Source organism: Equus quagga, chromosome 3 (assembly GCF_021613505.1).
Source record: "Equus quagga isolate Etosha38 chromosome 3, UCLA_HA_Equagga_1.0, whole genome shotgun sequence".
Classification (NCBI taxonomy): domain Eukaryota; kingdom Metazoa; phylum Chordata; class Mammalia; order Perissodactyla; family Equidae; genus Equus; species Equus quagga.
The window spans coordinates 79619451-79641393 of record NC_060269.1 but is presented as its reverse complement, the minus strand read 5'-3'; the positions used below and the strand labels follow the sequence as shown (position 1 = coordinate 79641393).

At 40.3% G+C, this 21943-nt stretch overlaps 1 protein-coding gene across 2 annotated transcripts in view; it reads right to left on the bottom strand.

The window, feature by feature from the left end:
- UNC5C (unc-5 netrin receptor C) overlaps positions 1 to 21943 on the bottom strand; it is a 351791-nt gene that overhangs the window by 28616 nt on the left and 301232 nt on the right. The window contains exons 8-11 of one of the 2 annotated variants that reach the window (XM_046655649.1): positions 13201 to 13257; positions 11009 to 11200; positions 9994 to 10338; positions 6806 to 6893 (exon numbers count right to left, since the gene is read on the bottom strand). In XM_046655649.1, the coding sequence (XP_046511605.1) occupies positions 6806 to 6893; positions 9994 to 10338; positions 11009 to 11200; positions 13201 to 13257 (682 nt within the window). The remainder of the gene's footprint in view (positions 1 to 6805; positions 6894 to 9993; positions 10339 to 11008; positions 11201 to 13200; positions 13258 to 21943) is intronic. The other variant, XM_046655651.1, reaches the window with a different exon arrangement.

The window sequence follows — 21943 nt, the reverse complement described above, 5'->3', positions numbered from 1 at the left end:
GCCAACTTGGTAGCTCACAAGTAAGATTAAATCATAGAGATTCCTCGGTTCTTGACAATTATCATCATCAGTTCTAAGACCTCAATTAAAATTTGGCAGATTGTCCCCTTCGTGAAACTTGCTTCCTCTCTCATGCTAAAATTTCAAGAGGATCTCATCAACCCATGGCTTTTCTTTCCTTACATTTAGAAAATCAAAACAATTTTTATCTCCTTTTAGTTTTTTAATACTGTCTCCAGTCTCACGGAGTAAGAACACAGTTTTATTAAACCTAAAGTTATTGAATTACTTAGAAATGTACTTATAGTTGGAATCATAAGGTTATTGGCAGCTTGAGAAGTCATTACTGTCCCCTTTGCCCCATCGTTTTCATTTTCTCTTAACCCAGTTTTTCCTCCTTCTTTCCAATCTGAAATTCATTCTCTTAGAACATGAGTAAGGTTTGCTTTCATTGTGTCTTAGCTGATATTATACTATCTGCCCTAAGCAGTAACTTTATTCTTGCTTATTTCTACTTTTCTGACCAGGGCAAGAAAAAGCACTGATTGCCTTTTCCTGAGCACCACTCTTACCTTTAGTTACAAGTGTGCCTTGAGAAGTGAACATTAAACTTTAAAGGAAAGAGACTAAAGTGGAATCCATTTCAAGTGGTCCTTGCAATATTGTTGGGGATTGGAAACATCTGTCTCCTAGTCCACTGTTAGCAGCCGGGGCTGGAGGCAGGAGGAGGAGGGGCTCTTCTCATCATTGAGTTGGAACAGAAGGGAGAAGACTCCCTGCTGGGCCAGGGAGCTGTCAGACCTGAACTCGCCAAGCACACCCCTGGCATGCAATATTGATGGCACCATTCTTGGAGGAGCGATAGCAAGGGAAGGAGGGGGCAGTAGGTGTCAAAAGAATTTATTAACCCAGTGAGGTGCAAAAATGTAATGAATAGGGAAGCGGTGAAGTGGGATTCATAACAGGGAATGAAAAACAAAGAAGAAATAATGATAAAAATCTATTTTTGTTTTCAAGCGAAGGAACTAATGTTGAACTTGGAAACATTTCCAAGCATTTATGGAAGGAGTGACTTAGAGAAGGTTCAGATTTAACTGTGTGAAACCAAAGGTCAGCGTGTTTAAATCCACACTTCCTTTATTTACATAAAGTGAGGATATTAAAATACATAAAACAAAAATAGTAGAAAATAAGTATAATCAAGTCTGATTCATGTGTTTGCAGAAAGGGGCTTCAATCCCTTATGTCACATGTGTTGTCTAAGATATTTAAGGAAATATTCTATAAATATTAATTGCAGACAACATGGAAATGAACACAAAGCAACACTTAGCTGCAGAAGCAGCAATTAAGTAGAAATTCACTAACGAACAATGACTAAAGTTTTAAAGGCTTTTCGAAGTCTATCAAGGATAATATGGTAAATGCTGGATGGGTTCCGGGGCCTCTAGGACAAAGCCCTCAGAGCGGAGTTTTCGTTTCCCGTCAGAGAGAGTCTCTCATCCTTCACATGACATCTTTAGTGAAGAGAACGTCTCCTGCACAGAAGCGCGTAATTTACAAACGTTTCACACGAGCGGCTGCATTTGCTGCTCAGGGCACACCTGTAAGGTAGTTAGGATAAGTAGTTCTAGGACCTCTTTTTCCAGAAGAGGGAACTGAAATCTAGAGATAGTAACACACGTGCCTAAGGCTGCTAAGCTAGTCATAAGCAAATCTAGAATTCAAGCACAAGTCACTTGGTTTCTTTCATACAGTGGCGTATTTGGGGTTGCTCATCTGGGTTTAGGGCCTTGAGAAATGTTTTCTTTCTGTTTGCTAGAGCAGGTTCAAAATTGCTTCTTGAAAAGAATTTGTCCACCTCACTGTGGAGACAAGATGCCTTCTATTACACACATGTCCTTTGTCAGGTCCCTCAGGAGGACCATCCCACACTCGGCTCAGCTGCCTTTTAAAGCAGTCTCACATATAACGGGCAACTTGAAATATCTGCACTCTGGGTATGTGACAGGGAATATCGAACTCACTTGCTGTCAGAAGCTCAATTGAGCAAAAAAAAATATTTATGGAAGGCGCTCTGAAGGGCATGCCACCATTTCCCTAGACAGGCCAAAATCTATCCCTGGATTAAGCTGGAACAGCTAAGCGTTGTGCCCTGCACTGAAGTGCCGAATCCTTGCGGAATTATTTTACTGAAGTTATAGTTGGGCCTTATACCATCTACTTACATTGAGGGATGCCAACAGAAGAGGCCCTATGAAACTCATTGCTGTTTTTATTTCAAGGATGTTGTTCATTGTACTAACAAAATGTCTTCTTTATGAGGAACCGAAGGAGAAATAACTGAGCTTCTTCCAGACATGTTTTTTCCTCATGTGCACATGGTTCTTGCAATTTTCCACACTCCCCCTTGAAAGCTTTGAAATAATAAATTCATGACCTATTGCCGGGAAATATGGCAGAAATTACGCCAAATATTTTATATTCTAACTGCTCACCTGACTTTATAATCTTATCTTTTCTAATCTTATTTTCCCATTTTCTCATTTTTTTATCCACTTATTTAAAATTTTTTTCCTCCCATTGAAAAGACAGTATTTTCATAAATCTTTGAATCCTTTCTTTTTTAGTAGGATTTCAATAAATAAACACTGTGGAGCACAGTGAGAGAATAAGATTTGAATACACCTGGACTCTACTCCCTTCTCCCTATATATTTAGTCTTTTTAAAGTGTTCCCTCAGATGAGGAATTTAGGACTCCGCCTACAAGGAGAATATCACTGAATTTCAGTGAGAAATGACAATGTCAACTACTAGTTTACAAAGTTCCAGACAACATGTTAAAATAATTGAAAACTTTCTGCTATATGATTACCTACATAAGAGAGTTTTGGCCTGCTATCCTAACACATTTCTTTATAATATTGTCAGTAGATTATATATATGATAGTTTGCCTCACCACTAACTCACACCTTAAACCCTTCCTACTGGGATTTCCTCCTTAAAAAAAATCCTACAGGCCATCAATGTCCTGCAGTTGATAAATCCAGTCTTCTTTTTATTATTCTCTTTTTTCAATTCCAGTTTTACTAACACCTCTGTCAACCACTTCCTCCATCTTGAAACTCTTTACTTCTGATTTTTTCCTACTATGCTTACAATCAATTATTCTTTCATTCAAAAATATTCACTGAGGAGCCACTCTATGTTAAGCACCGTGCTCGATGCAAATTCTTTGTCTGCCTTATCCTGACATGCTCTATTTAGTTTCGCTCATCACCCCCAAACCTGAAACAGGAGTACTTCCCAAAGTTCTTTCCGCAGTTCTCTTCCTTCCGCCTCTGCGTTTTTTCCCTCGGTGGCTCCATCACCGGTGACTTTCCGTCTGCATCTCTAGCACGAACCCCGTCCCCCCTCACACACACCGCGCATATCTGAATCAGAATTTGGCCTCTCCCGCCTGGAACCAGTAGCTGCGTCTGAGCCCCTTCACTGCCGGCCGGCGTCACAGTCCTCACAGTGCCTGAGGCTTGATTCCTACGCACGTTCTTTGTGCTCTGCCACTCTTTCGCAATACTTCTGATGGTCGTGAGATACTTTTTCTTCTGAAATATATTTCACTTTCCATTCCCCAGACTCAGGCCTGGCTCTTCCACTCTCCCCTCACACGTAGATTATTGCCAGAGCCCACCCAGACACCCCGCCTCAGGGGGTCTTTCCGTTCCCTGCACCAATTCAGCCCACACACCATCACCAGATCAATCTTTCAAAAGCATTGCTATTCCTGTACCACGTTGCTGTTCAGAGACCTTCCATGGCTCCCCACAGTTTACCAGAAAAATTTCTATTTGCCTTTATATTTGGAATGTCTAAGTTGATTTTTTGGCCTTTTGAGAAAACTGCTAGGCAAGTACGGAACACAGAGAAAGGGAAAATTAATGTTCATATCTTCAATTCCAATTGTTTTTCAATAAGAAATGACAAAAGGCAAAATTTCAGTCTGCATCAGACTCATTTTTTGAACTGCTATTGGAAACAAGCAAAAAGGCCCATGTTAGAGCCGTTAATCGTGGAAATGGTATTCACGAGGGAGCAGAGGCTTTGCCACCTCTCCAGAGATCTGTGAAGGAGGTGGAAATCACGAGCACAGCCTTGCAGCTCTGCTCCCTTTTGGTCAGAGACAGCTTGTCCCAGCTCTGCAGCTCACTGAGGCTGCTCATCCGCCACCCAGGGCTTCCTCTTGGAGCATATTCGGTAATAAGGCCCCTCTTGTCACATTCACTGTGCCACGTGTAATTAAGTTCACGCCTCCCTTTAGACAGTTCACATCGGCAGATGACCAGCTGGATACCATCCAGGTGGAAAAACACCCAGTTTTGAATGCAAGAAAGGGAATCAGAGAGAAAGGAAATGGAGAAAAATGATCAGAATTTTCCTATAAATGTCTTGAAGTAACTCATATCTCCTGATGTCCTCAGAGTGTCTTCTCTGAAAGAACTTCTATCTCGGATCACGTGAGGATAGAAACGGTCTTTAGTGAGCAATAAAAAGAATGCGCTATAACAGGAAGGCAGAGGCTCGGTTTGTGTGCTGTGGAGGAGGGATGGCATGTTAGAAAGTGGAAGAGGGCGGCGGTGGGGTGACCTGGGTGTGAATTCTGCCTTCCCTCAGTTGTAATCTGTGACACCTTGGCTGTGTGACTGAACTCCCCTGAGCCCTAGTTTTTTCATCTTTAAAGTGGAGCTTGTCATAACTTGCAGAGTTACAGTGAGGAATAAAGGAAATTAAAAGTACGCTGAATAGGTGGCAGCTCGCTTTGTATTATTACTATATCCTAAAACACATTCTTGTCAATGTGCTTTTACAAGAAAAATGCATCTAGTTCCCAACAGAAAATCATCAAGAGAGAAATTCCTCGTTTATTTGAGACGGTTATGTTCTCACGTTTGTTCCTTGCTTCATGGCCTCTCATGCATATTTTCTTTTGATATCTTGAGGTTCCTCTAGTTTCATTTTTATAAAGAGAACTTCTCTGATGCACAACAAATTCAACAGAGTAATTCCCTCCGCACCTAACTTCAGGTGGCAGGCACAGCAAGGAGGGAATTCATAGTTCCCTTTTCTTTAGAGTCAAAGGCAGAGGGACCTACAAGCAGAAGTGTCTAGCTTTATCAATTTTCTGTTTTCTCTTTCCTTCATCCTGAATGTACGATTTTCCTGGTCAGGGTGCCAACTAAACCGTGGGCAGGAAACCCCTCCAAGGCCAGTGAGTGCTGGCCCTTTGGGCCCCACGGCCCTGCCACAGCCCTGCGGGTCGGCTCTTCAGCGAGAGACAAAGATGCTCAGACGGAAGGAAGAGACCGGGACACCTCGCTGCCTCTCAGCATGAAGCACAAGCCGATACTCTTTCCCTTTAAACACAATGTCTATGTTGGCAAAGGCCTTGAGGGATAATGTACTTAGTGCTAACTGACTCTGGACAAGATAAAGAAGAAAAACATGTAAAAAGATCTCGGAGCTTGCTAACCTTCAGCCCTCCTGCTGCAGAAGAAGGGTGCTCTGCGGGCCTGGGAATGTGACTTTGCATGGAGAATGAAAAAATGAATATTTGATGTAAATACAAGCCTTTCAGTGATTTTCTGTTGCTCAAATTTAAGGCCTGAATAATGCTCAACAAGTTTTATTATTTTCTCAGCCAGGCTGGTGTTTGTGCAGGTGAGAGGACACCCCCTGAGGATAAAAAGGTCCTGGGGCCTGCCGGTTATAAACACCAGTGTCTCCGCCAGAGAGCGTTATAGAAGAGCTTTTCGGCTCCTGAAGAACAAGACTAAAAATGGATGTTTTCCTGAGGATGAGAGGGGAAGAGAAAAGGTACAACTCGCTGTAATGATCACCTGGTGCTGCGCTTGTCACTCATGCTTATGTTCAGAGCTCAGGGCTGAGGAGCCGAGGCCTTTCCCCTTGGGAAAAGCAATGCTAATTACATGTAAGGATCTTCATTTCAACATCGTTTATTTTAAGTTCTCAGTGTACTTCAGAAGCGTTAATCAGTCAGGCCTTTAAAGCACTATTTAACACACGCACTTTATGTGAGAACTAATCAAGAGAGACCACAGATGATTTGTTAGAGGCTGGATTGAAAGTGGAATTTAGGACTTCTGAACTCCTCTTGTTAATTTTACTTAAAATAACTTCATCTTTATAGTAATGACACATTCAGAACAGGGCCTTTTGATTCACTAGTTTTAATCAACCCTGGATCCATTCAGAAAGGCCCAATATGGAACTCTAAGTGCTAAACATAAGACGGAGGTCGGTAACACTGGAGCTAGAGAGAGCCACAAACAGAAGAATCTGCAGGTGAGAATAAAGTGCTAGCCTGCGGTGGGGGCCAGGTCAGGGGTTACAGGATTGTCTAATTCTTTGTGACCTTTACCCCTATAATGGGAGCAGGCTGGATTCCTGAGCCAGGCCACAGGAAGCCGATGCCTCCGTGTCTACCCACATATCTCTCTGGACAATCTGTGGATCACATTTCTGCCCATTTTTTCATGTGATATGGTCACACGTTCACTTGGGAAAAGATCTCTGGCCTTCCATCCATATTCAAGATCTGCAAAAGTGTCTGGAGCTTTAAAGATAAAGAGAAGTAAAAGCTGGCCTTTTATAAGTCGGGAAAAAAAGGGTATGCCAGAAGTAGGACACTCAAGACAAAAATATGTCGGGTTTATTCTTTCTATTGTACAATTCTCCTCCAAGTCAGACACTGATAAAGTCAAGTGCACCAGAAAAAGCATATTTACCTCATATTTTCTTTCCTGAGTACAGTCACATACATTTCGTAGACTCTCCCTTGGGGAATGGCCCCAGCGGGAATCAGCAAGCTTACTCCTGAAAAAAAAAGAGATAAGCAGTCACATAAGACCTGTGAATCAAAAGGAAACTTCACAGATTGCCTTTGAAGCACGTGAAAGGGACGGAGAGATTTTGCGGCCACGTAGCCATAGGCCAGCTTTTTCTCTAAAGACATGTAAATATTCAGAGCTGCCCTGCTCTCCTTCCCTATTTGCTGTATTTGTTACCACCGCTCCCTCTGAACTGTTATGGAATTACTTAAAGGAATGATGTAATTTTTTAAACTCTTGTTTTATTTAAGGAATAGACAGATGGTTCCACTGTTGTTTTCCTTGTAAAGTGAGGGGAAAACCAACAACTGCTCTTAAAATTTCAAACAGCTGTAATGATGCATCGTTTCTAATAAAAAAAAAAATCCCCGCAAGATTCAAAGTCAGGGAAACGCTAACCTCAACAATATAAAAAAACCAGTTATTTCTGAACAATCTGGTTAGCATCAGTGTTTTTCCATAACAGAATAATACTTGGTGAAGAGCTTCTTTCATCACATGCAACTCTAGAAAGTGAACAGCAACTGCCAGTTTTAGTCACAGCAGGTCAAGCAGGCTTTTACTTAGTTGCTAATTGGTGCCATTTTGTAGGACCATTGGATTGAGCTCTGCTCTAAGTTAACTGTGCCTACGGCAGGGGTTTGCTACTTGAGCTTGCATCAGAATCACCTGGAGGACTTGCTAAAACACAGATTATTGGATCCTGTCTCCAGAGTTTCTGATGTAGAAGGTCTGGGGAATTTGTCGTTCCAACAAGTTGCCAGGTGACGCCAATGATGGTGGCCTTCAGACTACACCATAAGAGCCACTGGCCTGTACCATTGCAGCATCATCATAAAGGGGAATTCAGGGTGGGCAGCGACCTGCAGATACCGGGTTCCATGATTTTATTCCAATAAATGCAGTTTATTTCAACTCAATAAGAATTTATGGAGGATCACCATTAGTACAGTGTTTGACACTGTTGTGAATGCCAAGAAGTAAAAGCATTCTTGTCTTTGAGCAGCTTATCACTTAATTAGCAAGGAAATCGAATATGCCAAATGAGCACAGGGCAATAAAAACTTGCTCAGCCACAATGAAAAGCCTGAAGAGGGGACGGTCCCATGGCTGAGTGATTAAGTTCACATGCTCCACTTTGGTGGCTTGGGGTTCACAGGTTTGGATACTACACACCGCTCATCAAGCCATGCTGTGGTGGCATCCCACATAGAAGAACTGGAGGGAATTACAAGTAGGATATCCAACTATGTGCTGGGCCTTTGGGGAGATTAAAAAAAGAGGAAGAGTGGCAACAGATGTTAGCTCAGGGCCAATCTTCCTCACCACCACCACCAACAAAAGAATCACCTGCAGAGCTTAAAAAAAGAGCATGAAGAATAAAGAATGGAGAGTTAAGGAGGAATAGTTATTCAAAGGCCTTTGTATAACGGGTTCAAAATGTTGAGTCATGGCCTTGTTGAGAAAGAAAGTCATGTGTGAGGGCTATACTGCTGTGGGAAGTGGACTGTCACACGAGGGTACAGATAGTTTGCTGAGGCACAGAGTGCCCCCCATGAGGCTGCCAAGCAGCCTCTTTCCAACAGGAACAATAGAATGTAGCTTTACATTTGCTATGGGGATGCAATAAAATTATGATGTAAAGTAACAAGAGTAAGGCCTGACACATATTAGGTAACTATCGTTACTCTATTAAATAAAATAATGTATGCAAATCGCTATTGCCTAGTACATATAAAGTATTTAATACACACTAGCTCCCTCCTCTCCACTGAAGAAGCCTTTATAATAATTCATATATGAAAAAGTGACAGGAGTAGAAAAACAGGAAGGAAAGATAGAATCCAGTGAATATCACGACAAAACTGTTTTTGGAATAGTATAATGTTTAAACAATGGAAGAACAATAGAGTATATTTTGATCTACTCATTTGATAGACTATTAAAAGTATATTTAAAATCATGATTTAAAGAGCAAACAATAGCGTGAGAATTAATGAGAAAAAGGTGAAAAAAGAATTTTATATAATATATGATCTAAGCTATGCAAAATGTATAGAAAATGGAAAAATGATATTATATTAAGTATTTCAATTTATTAAAATATACTTTTAAAGGTATGGGGTGAAAAATTGCGAAGGCATTGACCTGGGGCACTGAATGAGAGCAGGAATCAGACAAGTTCATATTCAGACCTGAAGACAGATTGGTCTGTATATTACTTGGCTGTGTACACATTATATTCTTTTCTTATGAAGACTTTAAGTCAATCAAACTGTTTCTTATTGCTGTATTTGCAAAATGTTCAGCCTTGACCAAAACACCTAAGATAGATTCAGAGAGGAATCCACTAACCCTCTTACGACCAATAGTTCCAAGCCCATTACTAGTATTGATTAATGAATAGCAAACTTTAATAAAACATTATCAGTCACTAACCTAAATTCACCATTTAAGACCTTTATGATGCTGATTCCTAGAAGCAGATAACTAGGTAATAAACTGAAAACTAAATAATACTACAAAAGGACACATGATGAAATTGTGATTCTAGAGAGACATATCAGAAATAGGAGTGAGTACCTTATAAATATCTTGGGATTGAAGACTGTGGAATAAAGGGTTAAGTTGACACATGAAGATTTGATGTCTATTAGGATGTCCTCTGATCATCTAAAAGTTAGTATTCTGAAGTATTGCTTCCTGCAGTAAATTGGAACTGACCCACTGATATGCTTTCTAATTAATTTGTCCTTTTAAAGTGTGATGACAACAGTGCAGACTTCTGACTTGCTGTTGCCTTCTGAAGCTCTATTAGAAGCAGGCCAGTGACAGTCTAAATTACACCTTGGCAGAAAGTCATGAGTACAATGTTTCCAAAGGAAGTGTTTTCAGAGTTGCTGGAGGAAGATAAATGGTTTGCTGCTTTTATCTGAAGTAACGTTGGTTTACACTGAAAGCAGATTTGGGTTAGATAGGCTACATTTAACTTTTCGGGCATAATGGAAATAAGCAAATAAAAAAGACTTTGATACAAAAATATGTTTCCAAGATCTATCTTTGCAATCTAAACCTTTAGGAATTACCTGAATTGGGAACAATAAGGTGACCTCCGAGGGAGTTGAAGGTCCCAAACGCGGTACAGGATGGATCAGTCTGCCTTGCTAGACTCTGATTCTTCAGGCTGAGGGCCTCATTCTCCAACAAGGATTGGGTCATCTGAGGGGACAGCTTTGATGCAAACTCAGAGAGGTCATCTTGGGGGGTGACAGCACCTGAGGTGTTGTACACTTTGATTTTCAGGTTGGGAAGCGGATCCAGAATTGGAGAGTTGGTCATTGGGATTTTGTCTGAGACGTCATGCAAGGCATAGACAGGTCCTCTGTACATGGCCGCAGCTGATGTCAGGTCTGGGGGGACCGCCAGGAGATCTGAGTCAGAAAGAGAAAGCAAGTCCATTTGAATTCTCCATTCAGGCAACTTACATCAGTCAGACTCCCCCAGATACTTTCCGAGCCAAAAGCAAAGCAACTCAGTGAATATTCAAGATGTATAGACTCTAAGCTTCTGCTAAAAACAGGGCAATTAGATGACTGGGATCCATTTTATTATTGGCTACAAATAAATAGACAAGTTCATTCTATATTTTGCCTTGAAGTTTACTCATTGCTCCTAAGGTACTTTGCTATTTCAATAGATTGGATTCACAGACAGTGGTCCCCACGAGGTGACTGCTGGGTGATAGTTTCCCTTGTCTACACTGGATTTGGGTCATCTTTAGATCACCATATTCAGAGCAATACAAGATGTCTTGTCAAAAGGAAAAAAAAAGTGGTTCGAGAAATCAGTCAACCAATCCGTGTACTCTTTTCAAATAAAAGTTAAAAAGTATGAGAGAGAAACCTGTTCAAGAAGAAAAAAAAAGATAATTTGTTCTGTGAATGAAGTTAATACAGTAATGAACAAAACAGACCCAAATCCCCATCTTCACGGAGCTTCTGTTCTAGCTGAACCACGTGGCCTGAATTTCACCGATTCTGACGCCACGCAGGAGACCGCTCAACGCAGAAGCCGCGGGTGTGAAGCACGCTGTTCACTGACCTTGTCTCGCTGCCTTGATGTTCACGGGCTGAAAGCCTCCGTTGAGCGCCGAAGAGTCAATGATATCAGATTCAAAGTCTCGATGGTTCTTCCGATACACAAACAGGGCGACAACCACAGAAATGGCCAGGCACACGATCACCGCGATCACGATGCCGACGTACAGAGCAACGTCGTCTGAATCAGGGGCGGCTGGACGGGGGAAGGAAACATTGGACCAGCTGGTTAGAGAAATTCCCCACAGTACATATACCTGTTGCTATAATTTTTTCAGACATTTATTGCCTTTTTTATAGGTTAATTTCAAATCTATTTCGAAAGCTATATAAAACAACTGTGGCCTTTCAGTGGAAAATTATCTCTGATTTCTTTTCGCTTCTCACTCTGCATCTATCCACCCACTAATCTATCTTAAGTTGGGCAGCATAACAGACTACTTAGTATGAGGCATAAAGAGAAACTGGAGCTAAAACCATCCCAACCCACAGGGAAAAAATGTTTATTATGAATTTCAGGTGGAAAAGTTTGGAAGGAGGCTTTGAATTTGCTGATAGTTCTTTCAAAACATAAATATAAACACTCTGTTAGAAATACCTGGCATCTTCTGAATCTGTATATTTATTGGACCAGAGTAGTTTCTAAGTATAATTCCCAGCCATGAGATTACTTTCCACAGCACTGCCCTCACTTTCCCCTGAAGCAGTGACGTGGTGGGTGGGAAGGGTAGAACTAAGCATAGCAGATATTAGGAGTGAACATGCTGGATTTGAAAGGTGCTTTCAGAAGACCCAGATCTGGGGAGCAGAGGTCAATGCCGATCACTCTAGGCTGATACAGATTTCATGTTACCTCTGAGAACCCTGAGCTTCTCGTGGTCTCTTGTCAGAGATTCACATTTGAGCTACTCATTCCTGGAATGGAATATAGCTCCCTGGTGCACTGAGTAAGATAAAGCTCTGGTCCAGGAAGGCCAGACTGCCCCAGAAGGCAATTAAGCATTTGACCAACACAGTGTGTGGTCATTTGGGAGATGGTTTCTTGGTAAAGTAAGAAGAAAATTCCCATAAATGTTGCATGTTGCCTTGGTGGCATAGAATATGCTCTGATCCAACTGCAAAAAGTGACAAGAGCTGACAATTAAAATAAAACAAACAAAATTAAATCTGTCCTCAATCCCACGGCCAGCTTTAAGTCTCCATTTTTAGTTTTCTGTGACCCACAAAAATTTTGAGCAAAGTTAACTGAAGCGGCTCGGTTCACTGTAAAAGAGATGATTCAACTGGCATTTCAGGTGGTCAAGAACGGCCTTTTTATGCTCAATTTTATTTACATTTACATTTTGGGAGGACAGAATTTTCAAATTTGTAGGTCCCACAATCTCCTGAAAGTTGAGGGACCACCACTCTCTCCTAAGACTCACAGCCACGTGGTTTCTATTAGAAATGACTGGTCATTTAGACTGCCAGTGGCTCACGTGCTCGTCGACATCCTCACATCGTGGTATGTGACTCCCTGGCAGTAGAAAGGAATTTCCTATTGGAAATCACTCCATCTCTTTTAACATCTTGTGTTTAAACGTGAAAAGGTTTTTTTTTTTTTCTTTTTAACTACTGTATTTCCCAAAGTTTCCAGAATCTCCACTTCCCCATCAATCAAGTCAATACTGACAAATCTTTCCAGAAAACCAGTGGCATCCCAAACGCTCTTGGTTGCGTGCACAGCACTTCCAAGTGCTGATTTCACTTCTGCTGCGTTTATTTGAGACCCTGCAGCACATTCTGAACTTGGGTCAGAATATTATATCTAAACCCTTAATGTTCTCCTTTACCAAGCTGTAATTACTTATTCAACATTTATGATTTCTAACTCAACAGATCTGCATTTCCTCAACCCTTTACTTTTTAGCATCTGAATCCTGCCCTTTATTTATATCAGCATATTTCATGATATGTTTGTCAGCCACTGGGACTGAAGAAAGGAATGGTAGACTGATAGATTGTAAAGCTGGCAGAGACTTGAAATGACCCTTTCTTCTCTTCAGCAGTGAAAATCTAATTTGTCTTTCATGTTAGAATATATTAGGCGCTTATTTCCTGTGTGCACATCTGTGATCCAAAGAAAGGTAAACTTGAACTGGGGGCAATAGTATTAAATGATTATTCAGCAACATAAAGACCAAACATCAAACTTACAAGAAAATCCATATTCATTCTGGGTTCTCTGTTCAGTTGAAATAGGATAAATGAAACCTTGAAAAGAAACAAAAAATGAAACAAAAATGGGAACAAAATCAAATTAATGAGGGAAACAAAATGAGAAGCATGAAAAATGGTTTAATTAAAAGAAAAGGAAAAGAAACCTGTGGTCCTTTAAAATTCTGGTTCAGTACAGAATTATGATTTTGCATCTCCTGTCTGCTCTGGAGCCTCACTAAGAATTAATAAGTAGGCAGATTGAATTTCAGAGCAAAAACTGGTCTCGAGTCACTAACTTTGGAGTGCTTAAAGTCTTTCTTTTATTGAGCATAAACTCTAATGGATCTAATTTATTTCAGACATCAAGGGTCATTAGCATAAGGAAAATCTTTTTTCCTTATCCCTGCCATATGCTTTAATTCCCAGGACATATTCAGAAAGGCTCTCAACAGTTTTTTTCTTTTTTATTTAATCATAACAGCTTGCTCTTGGTCTAACAGAACTAAAGAAGACCTGTCGTCCTTGGTCAAAGGTTAAAGACCCATTTACTGAGCCGAGCCGGACCACCTCTCCCCCTCCATCTCAAATCCACTGTTGTTTCTCGCCCCCCCCCCCCCCCCCCCATTTAATAGGAATCCAATAGGATTACCCAGGGGCTGGGCAGTTTGTCAATGCAATGGGAACTGGATGCTTTTTATTTGAAATCATTCAAAAATCAATAGGGCCCAGGGGTTATAAGGTTATTTATTTTAGGTCTTCAGAGGAATGGTGTAAATTGGGGAAAATAAAAACCTCACCTCAACAGTACATGCAGAAATCACAGTAGCAGTTTTACTTGTCTTTCTTTTTATTATATTCCACAGTAGGAAACAACATGATGATGATGATGATGATGATAACTAATGATAACAATAATAATGTGAAGCAGAAGATTGGGAAGAAACATTGGAAAAATGTGGAACATAAACTTTTTGAAATGGAAAATCTACAGAAATTTTTAAAGTATAACTTGTAACTGGCACCCACAGTTTCCTAATATTTAATATTCTGCAACATATGAATTAATCAATGATACAGTGCCATTTGGATTAATCAAATCAAGATGAATAAGAAGCATGTGAATTAAACTTTCCTAGTACTCAAGGGCAGAAATGTAGAGAAACTGCAAGAATCACAATTAATTGGTTCAAAATTAAAGGTGTGTAATGCTTTAGTATTAAAGGTAACTCTAAATCGTGCCTCAGGTAGATCTTTTGTAGTTTGCAGAACACTCCGTTCTTACAAGCTCTTTCCCTATTTTGAGGAAATAATTCTGGAGGAACACACAGCGCTACCTTAATGAAAGCAAGGTTTGCTGTAGCACAGACAGGTTTGCTCTGAATTAATTTTTAATGCTTTATTTTAGAGCAATGATTGCAACCTCCTACTCAGTTTTATAAATATTATATTCCTTATTCCAGTTGTCTGAGTCCATGTATTAGGTTCGATTTTCATTTTTAAACACTTCTGTCTGGTAATAACCTTTTTCTATTTGCATTCTGTGAACTCAATAAAAGGACATCTGGGACATATACAGGCCCTAGAGAAAAGGTTATTTATTCTTAAAACTCAAAGACTTAAGGCAAAACAAGTTCACTGCTGCAGAGGAGACCAGATAACTGACGCCATAATTTTGGTAGGGATGACGTTAAGTAGAGGGATGTGAAAGGATTTCTTTTTTGCAGGTGAGAAGGTCTAGAAGGTAGGTAACATAGAATATTTGGGGATGGTCTGATGTTCACCCTGAAAATTTTGATGAAACTCCGCTTGAGCCTGCTGGAGTAAGCAGAGGAGCCGTGTCTTCTAACAGGGGACGCCTATCTTCTGAGAAGTAGAACATGGTCTGAAATGTCTTCCTGTGAAGCCGTTCTGGGTTTTCCTTGGCTTCCATCCCTACTTCTCAACAGAATCCCTGTTCTTGACAGGCAGACCGAGGAATAACAAAAAGGAACTTTGTAATTTTGATTTCAATCTCAACTTTCCCATATTTATGTACATCTATACCACTCAGTAAATATTTTTGTGCCTTATGGAATTTATCTGAGACTTACACTTCATTCCAGGCACAGGACTGGAATCCATCCATCCATCAATCCATCCATTCATTTACCAAATACTCTTGAACCTTGTTGTATGCAGGTTTCTATTCTACTCATAGGGTCAATGACAAACAAGATAGGAAAAGTTCCTGCTTTCATTCTAGTTTAACAGAAGATAAGCAAGTACACAAAATAATAATAAAGATCATTTCAAATGTTGAAAAAGTTTAGAAAATAAACTTTTTAGAAAATCAAACAAAAGATTGGAGATATAAGGATGACCAACTTAGGGAATCGAGGAAGAAGTTTCTGTTGAAATGAAATTTGAGCTTAAGTTTGAATGATGAGAAAGAATCAGTCAAGTAAAGATCAGGAGGTAACAATGTTCCCTGAAGAGGGAGAGTAAATGCAAAACAAAAACGGAGTGTTTGGGGCTGGCCCAATGGCATAGTGATTAAGTTCGCACTCTGCTTGGGCAGCCCGGGGTTCATAGGTTCAGATCCTGGACGCCAACCTAGCACCACTCATCAAGCCATGCTGTGGCGGCATCCCATATAGAATAGAGGAAGATTGGCACAGATGTTAGCTCAGTGACAATCTTCTTCAAGCAAAAAGAGGAAGATTGGCAACAGATGTTAGCTCAGGGCCAATCTTCCTCACAAAAAAAGAAAACCAACCAAACAACAGCAAAACACCCCAGAGTGTTTGGAGGGTGGTGAGTGAGAGGAAAAAGGGAGGCTATAGGCTGATGGCTGAGCAGCAGCCAGATCATGTAGGCCTGGTGGTCCATGATGAGGCATTTCAATTTTATTCTAAATGAAATGCAAATCCTGTGATCAAATGTAATTTTGGAAAGATCACTTTGATTTCTCTGTAGATAATGGAGAGCAAAGTGGCAGGATTTCGTGGATGGTTTCTACACACGTCGCTTGGGAGATGTCTATCATAGGTGGAACAATATATTTGATGAAGTGTTTGCATTTGAGGTTGTTCTAAAATGAAATAAAAATGCAGAAATAAAAATCTCACAATTAGTTATTCCTCACTGCCAATTAGGACCAGTCTAGCCAGACTGTTATTTTCCTACGTGGGGGAAAATTGAAAACAGACCGGTACTAAGTATATTCATCAATAGTTCAACAATCCAATTTAGTCTGTTATGAAAACACTGATAAAAAGTTTTGGAGACAACTCTGTAAAACTTTTCCCATCCTTTCAAAACACTTTTGCAACTACACAACTAAAACATCACTTAGGAGGTTGGGAATCAGAAAAGACGGGGATTACTCTTCCATTCCCTAAACAAGGGGAACACAGAATCACTTTCTAGAGTTTGTTTTTACGCTTCTCCATCTGATCCGTCTCTCAAGAACAACAGGGGACATTTTCTTCAGCTAATGAGATGACCCTGCTGAGAGCAGTCCTAGCAATAATGAAAAATAACATCTCTGGCAGAACACAGTGCAAAATAATTGTTTTTAGTGTCACTACCAAAAGCCTGGTTCATAAGTTAGGGATTTCAGTTAACTTTCCCACTACTTGAAAGTAAGGCCAGATGATAAAACACCCCAGCTGTTGGCCAAGACGGTGAGCCTGAGTTTTCCAGTCTCGCGGACTTCAGTTTGAACCCTAGCTCTGTCACTGCCTTAGCTGTGAGAGCTGGGTCAACCTACCTCAGTTTGCTAAGCATCAGTTTTCTAATCTGTGTAAGGGGATATGATGCTCACTTTCATATAGTCATGGAAAGGATAAACGAGATTTGTAAAGTGCTGGGACATTGCAAGCGATCAATAATTGACAGCTATATCAATATCACTATGATGCCCATTATAAGTACACCAAGTTGCTGGGCTCCTCAAGGATTTCATTTGTAGAGTTGACACAGCCTATTATTTAATGAGTGACCTTCAGAAATTTGTTTACATTTCAGGTTCCCCAGTTAATTATGGAGACAAGGAGCCCAGATTTTCGGAGAAACCATGAGCAATGCACTCTTTTAATTACTGTATACTCTTTCCCACTCTCCTTTTAAAGAGGTTTATTCCTGGCCTTTGTGGCTTCTGGCAAAGACATCGTGGCAGTTTCAGAAGCAAATTTCCAGGCCAGTGTTCAACTTGATGCTAAAATGGTTTCTCAACCAGAAGTGGTGCCGCTTCTAAAGGGGGAGTTTGGAAACGGGGCAGGGGAGGTGCTTCTGGTCGTCACAATGATTAGGGGGGTTGTTTGTGGCATTTAGTGAGTGAGGGCCAAGGATACCGAGTATCCTGCAACGGGAGGAACAGTCTTGCCAGGGAAGAACTGCAACAAAACGCCCCTCCGTGGATAACAACTTTCAGAGTCACCTCTCTTGGACCAATCCACCCAGTGCAGGCCCGGGGCTTGCCTCTGGGGAGGGCGCGGGGCTTGCCCTCTGGCTGCGGTGGCCTCAGCAACTGCAACCAGGGGACACCAACCCCAGAGCAGCATTTCTGCTGTGGGAAACGCCCAGGCCCCATGACCTCTGTGTGTTTTTTGTTTTATTTTGTTTTTTTTTTTAATTTTTAAAGAACATTTATTTTTCAAAGGAGAGATTTTCCGGACCTGGGAAGATAGGGGTTGGAGGAAGTTTGATTCTGAAAGAAACTTGAAGTAAGTCAAGGCATGAACAATCTGAAAACCAGACCAGAGCAGGCTGCCTTAAATAGTGAAATGTTCCCTATGCTAGAAAGCCATCTCATAGTTGCTCAGAACATCACTTTAAGAGATGATCGAATCCAACCTTTTTCAGGTGAGGAAAACGAGTCCCAAAGATGAGAAGTGGTATTTTAAATTTACCAAAAGTGTTGAGAGTAAAATTTGGTTTCCACCCTCCTGTCAGTAAAGCTGGCGATGTGCAAGTTTTGCATTGTCCAAGTCTGGGTGGCCCCAAGCACCTTTGTGTTGACTGTAGATTTGGTCTGTTAATAAAACAATTTTCCAGCTGCTGGTAAAGTGATTTAAGGAAGGAGTGACTTTTTCTAAGTTTCACAAGGTCATCCTTTAGAGCGAGATGAGGTTGCCATACTTTTCAGCTGATGTCTGTTACAAAAGATGAGAGCCCATGGCCACGTATCCTAAGAAGGAAAGCGAGCTTCCCTTGGTGGTATACAGCAGTAAGCAATGCCAAGGTATCCGGAAGGCCACGGCTCCGAGTTGTGCAATAATATGCCTGAACATAGCCTATCTGGTGCGTTTATATTTGGGAAGTCTCAGGAACAATGCCAGAAACTACATGTAAATCGTTATTTCCCCAATAAACAGCAACTGCTTTGATTTTTCTAGTCTTTTAAAAATAATTCTTTTCATGCAATGTGGGTAATAGACAATAGCCAAAATGATCAGGACTTTATGACTAATTTTTTAAAAATATAACACAAACTTTTTATGCCATAAGTAGTATTTTAATAGAAAAACTTATCAAAATCTGCTGATGTGAGAAATGTCAGACCCTCTGAGCAATCACTGTCCAGGTTTAAATTCCTCAAAATCGAATCTATGCCTGTGGGAACTTGCAAACCCCCGGGAGTTAAAATAGATCATTGATTAGAACGTCTTTCTCTCTGCAGCCTAAGGAGGCAGAGCAGAGAGGGGCGAAGGGACTTGCCTCACATCACACAGCCGGTGAAACAGCACAGCCGGGTCGGATCCCAGCTCCCCGCTACAGCCCCACCAGGCTTTGTAAGGACTGTCTGGGCACTAATTAATAGATTTAAATGACGAGGGACAAGGAAATAATAGAAAAGGGCTCGATACATTCACGACTTCATTTGCAGTTCATTTATTGAATGAGGTAATGCTAATTATGTAGACTACAAAATATCTCTCCATTTGAAATACTATCATTGACATTCATGATGAAGCTAAAACAGAGAGATTTTTGCCCTTAAATGAAGCAACTTCTAGTGTCTTTTGTTTCAAGTGTGGAGCAAATGAAGACGTGTGCACCGAACAGGCCTTTCTGCTCTGAGGTACCTGGAGAGCCAGGCTCGAGCGACAGCAGAGTTCATGCATCACACTCACACTCTATTTGGCATAAAACCCTACAATAAGTAAATAGTTAAAGGAGAAACGTTATTTCTCTAAAGAATGATGCCAACAAGAAAAAAAGAATAAACATCAATAATTGGAGGGACACCAAGCGTCAGAAGAAAATCACATTTTAAAGCAGTGAAAAATTGGACGATCGATCTCGTCAAGATGGGGGCGTAAGCAGACTCTGAACTCATCTCCCATGAACACAACCAGGTTACAACTATTTTTGGAAAAATTATGCTGGGTAGAAAACTGAAAACTGGATAAAAAGAACCCCCACAACAAGGGATAGTCCTGACCAAGGTGGAAAAGGCAAACATTCCTGCTGGAGAGAAAAAGCCAACTTCGGGAGCAGCGGAGCTTCTCAGCTGGCCAGGTGGGAGCCACCCTAAGGTTGTGGCAGGAGACCAGGTGAGAGACTATTGAACTAGTCCAACTGAGAGATGCTGGTAGCTTGGCCTATGGCGACATCAGTCAAGGACAAAGTGTCATCATGTCAGATTTGGAATGATCTTAGAAATATAGCATAGTAGCAGAAACCCTTGATAACTGGAGAAAATGGAATTAGCACACTGAAGAAAAGAGTGAGAAAGGACATCAGAGGATAGTGCCACAACATGGCTTGATGAGCGGTGTACAGGTCTTTGCCTGGGATCCAAACCCATGAAGCAGAATGTGCAAACTTAACCACTATGCCACTCGGCCAGCCTCCAGATAACATTTTTACAACTATGAAAAATTGGTTGTTGCTTTGATCAAGTCATTGTATTATTTCCTTAAACAACTTTTGTTCCTGGTGTTAATAATAGACTATCTTTTCCATTGGCTAGATTACCTTTGTCCTTGTGAATGTCTTCTACCGCAATCCAACAGTCACTCAACACAATTTGCCAGAAGTCAATTCTCTCAGACACACTGTCTTGAGCTCTCAATCCCCCACATTCCAGAAGTCATTGCTTCCTTGGTAGCTGCCATTCTGGGATTTTCTCTTTTATCTTTATCCTGTGAATTCCTGTTGCTCCTTTCCTATGTCGAATATTCTGTTTACTCAGTCTCAGGTCTTCTTATAAAATTTAGTCCCACTTTGGGTAAAACACACCTTCCAATGTCTTTCTGAGTTTGAGTATATTATAGAGAAATTATTTGATAAATAGTGCTTAAAAATGTGTTTATCCTCTCTTCCACAATTGTGTTATATTTTGGCTGTGCATAAAGTTTTTCCTCAGAATGTTTGAGAAGCTATTGCTCCATTGTCTCCCAGCTACTGTTGAGAAGTCTGATGCCAATCTTATTTCAAAACTTTGCATATGAGCCATGTTTTTCTCTTTGTTACACTTTGTATTATCTCTTTATCTCAAATATTATGAAAGTTTATGATGATATGCCTGAAATTCTGTGGCGGAAACAACTTGTATCTTGTGAGTAATTCCCTCGTGGTTATAAAGGTTTGATTTTTCTCTAATCTGCAATGTAAGTTATCAATCTATCTTAATTTATTGGTACTCATGATTATAGTATCTTACAGTTTCATCAAAAATAGCTATTTTTTGCCTCAAAGTCTTGCCTGTAAGTGATTTCTTTGAATATACATGAAGCTGAAATCACATAAAATAGAACATCAGACCAAACAATTAGTTTCTGGAAAGATCTCTTCCAGGTTAAAGAGATTCCAAAGCAATCTGTAAAGAGTTCATCCATGATCATGCTAAGCTTAGCATTCCCTGGGGTATTTCATACATATTTTCTTTACCTTGTAATTCTGCTTTTCCCTATTCTCTCTTCTCTTTCCAAAATATCTGATCTCAGTTGACATAGGGCTTCTGATTTTTCTATTAATGCATGTCACTCAAATATGTGCATGCCTTGAAAAATCTGTGTCTGCTTATTCGATATTTAACTGAGTTATTTTTTGTCCAATATGTAATGTCTATTCCTTTACCCTCTCTTGCATTTCGTTACAATGTTTCCTTCTACAATTGTTGGTCTTTAACCTTTTAATACACTTTTTTTAGTATTCTTTCAGCGCCTTCATAACTGCTAAATCCATTTATCTTCTCTCAAATTACTGAGCCCTGAATCATGTGAATTACTATTATGATAATTTGTCTGCATTTATTCCAATAAAGAGCACATGATGGTCTCTAAAAGAATAAATAAACAAATAAATAAAGCAGTAACAGCTGACAACCACTTGCTTCCAGCATCCAAGAGCCCACCTGAGAAAACATTTATTTCAAAATGGGACAGTTTGGGTTCAAATGCTGGTTCTTGCACTAACTTGTCTTGGGCGCTCGGTGGGCTATTTTCAATTTTATGCCTCAGTTTCTTCCTTTGCAAGATACAGCTATTATTAGGGGATTAACGAAAGTTCTGTTTGTCAGGTTAATTTCTGTACTTTTTGAGTTTGATTAAATTGAACTCAGGTCATTTTGCTTCAGCTTGGCCATGTCTAACCCAGTAGATTAGAGGTAGAAGCAACTTACACCACGGCCCAAGTTAGTGCATTAGGTGGAAAGTGAATAAAATTAAAATTATATCTGCAATTACTTTAAATTCCTAAAATATATGAGATACAGTAATTTTTCTGTCCTCCAAAGTTTGAGAACCACTGA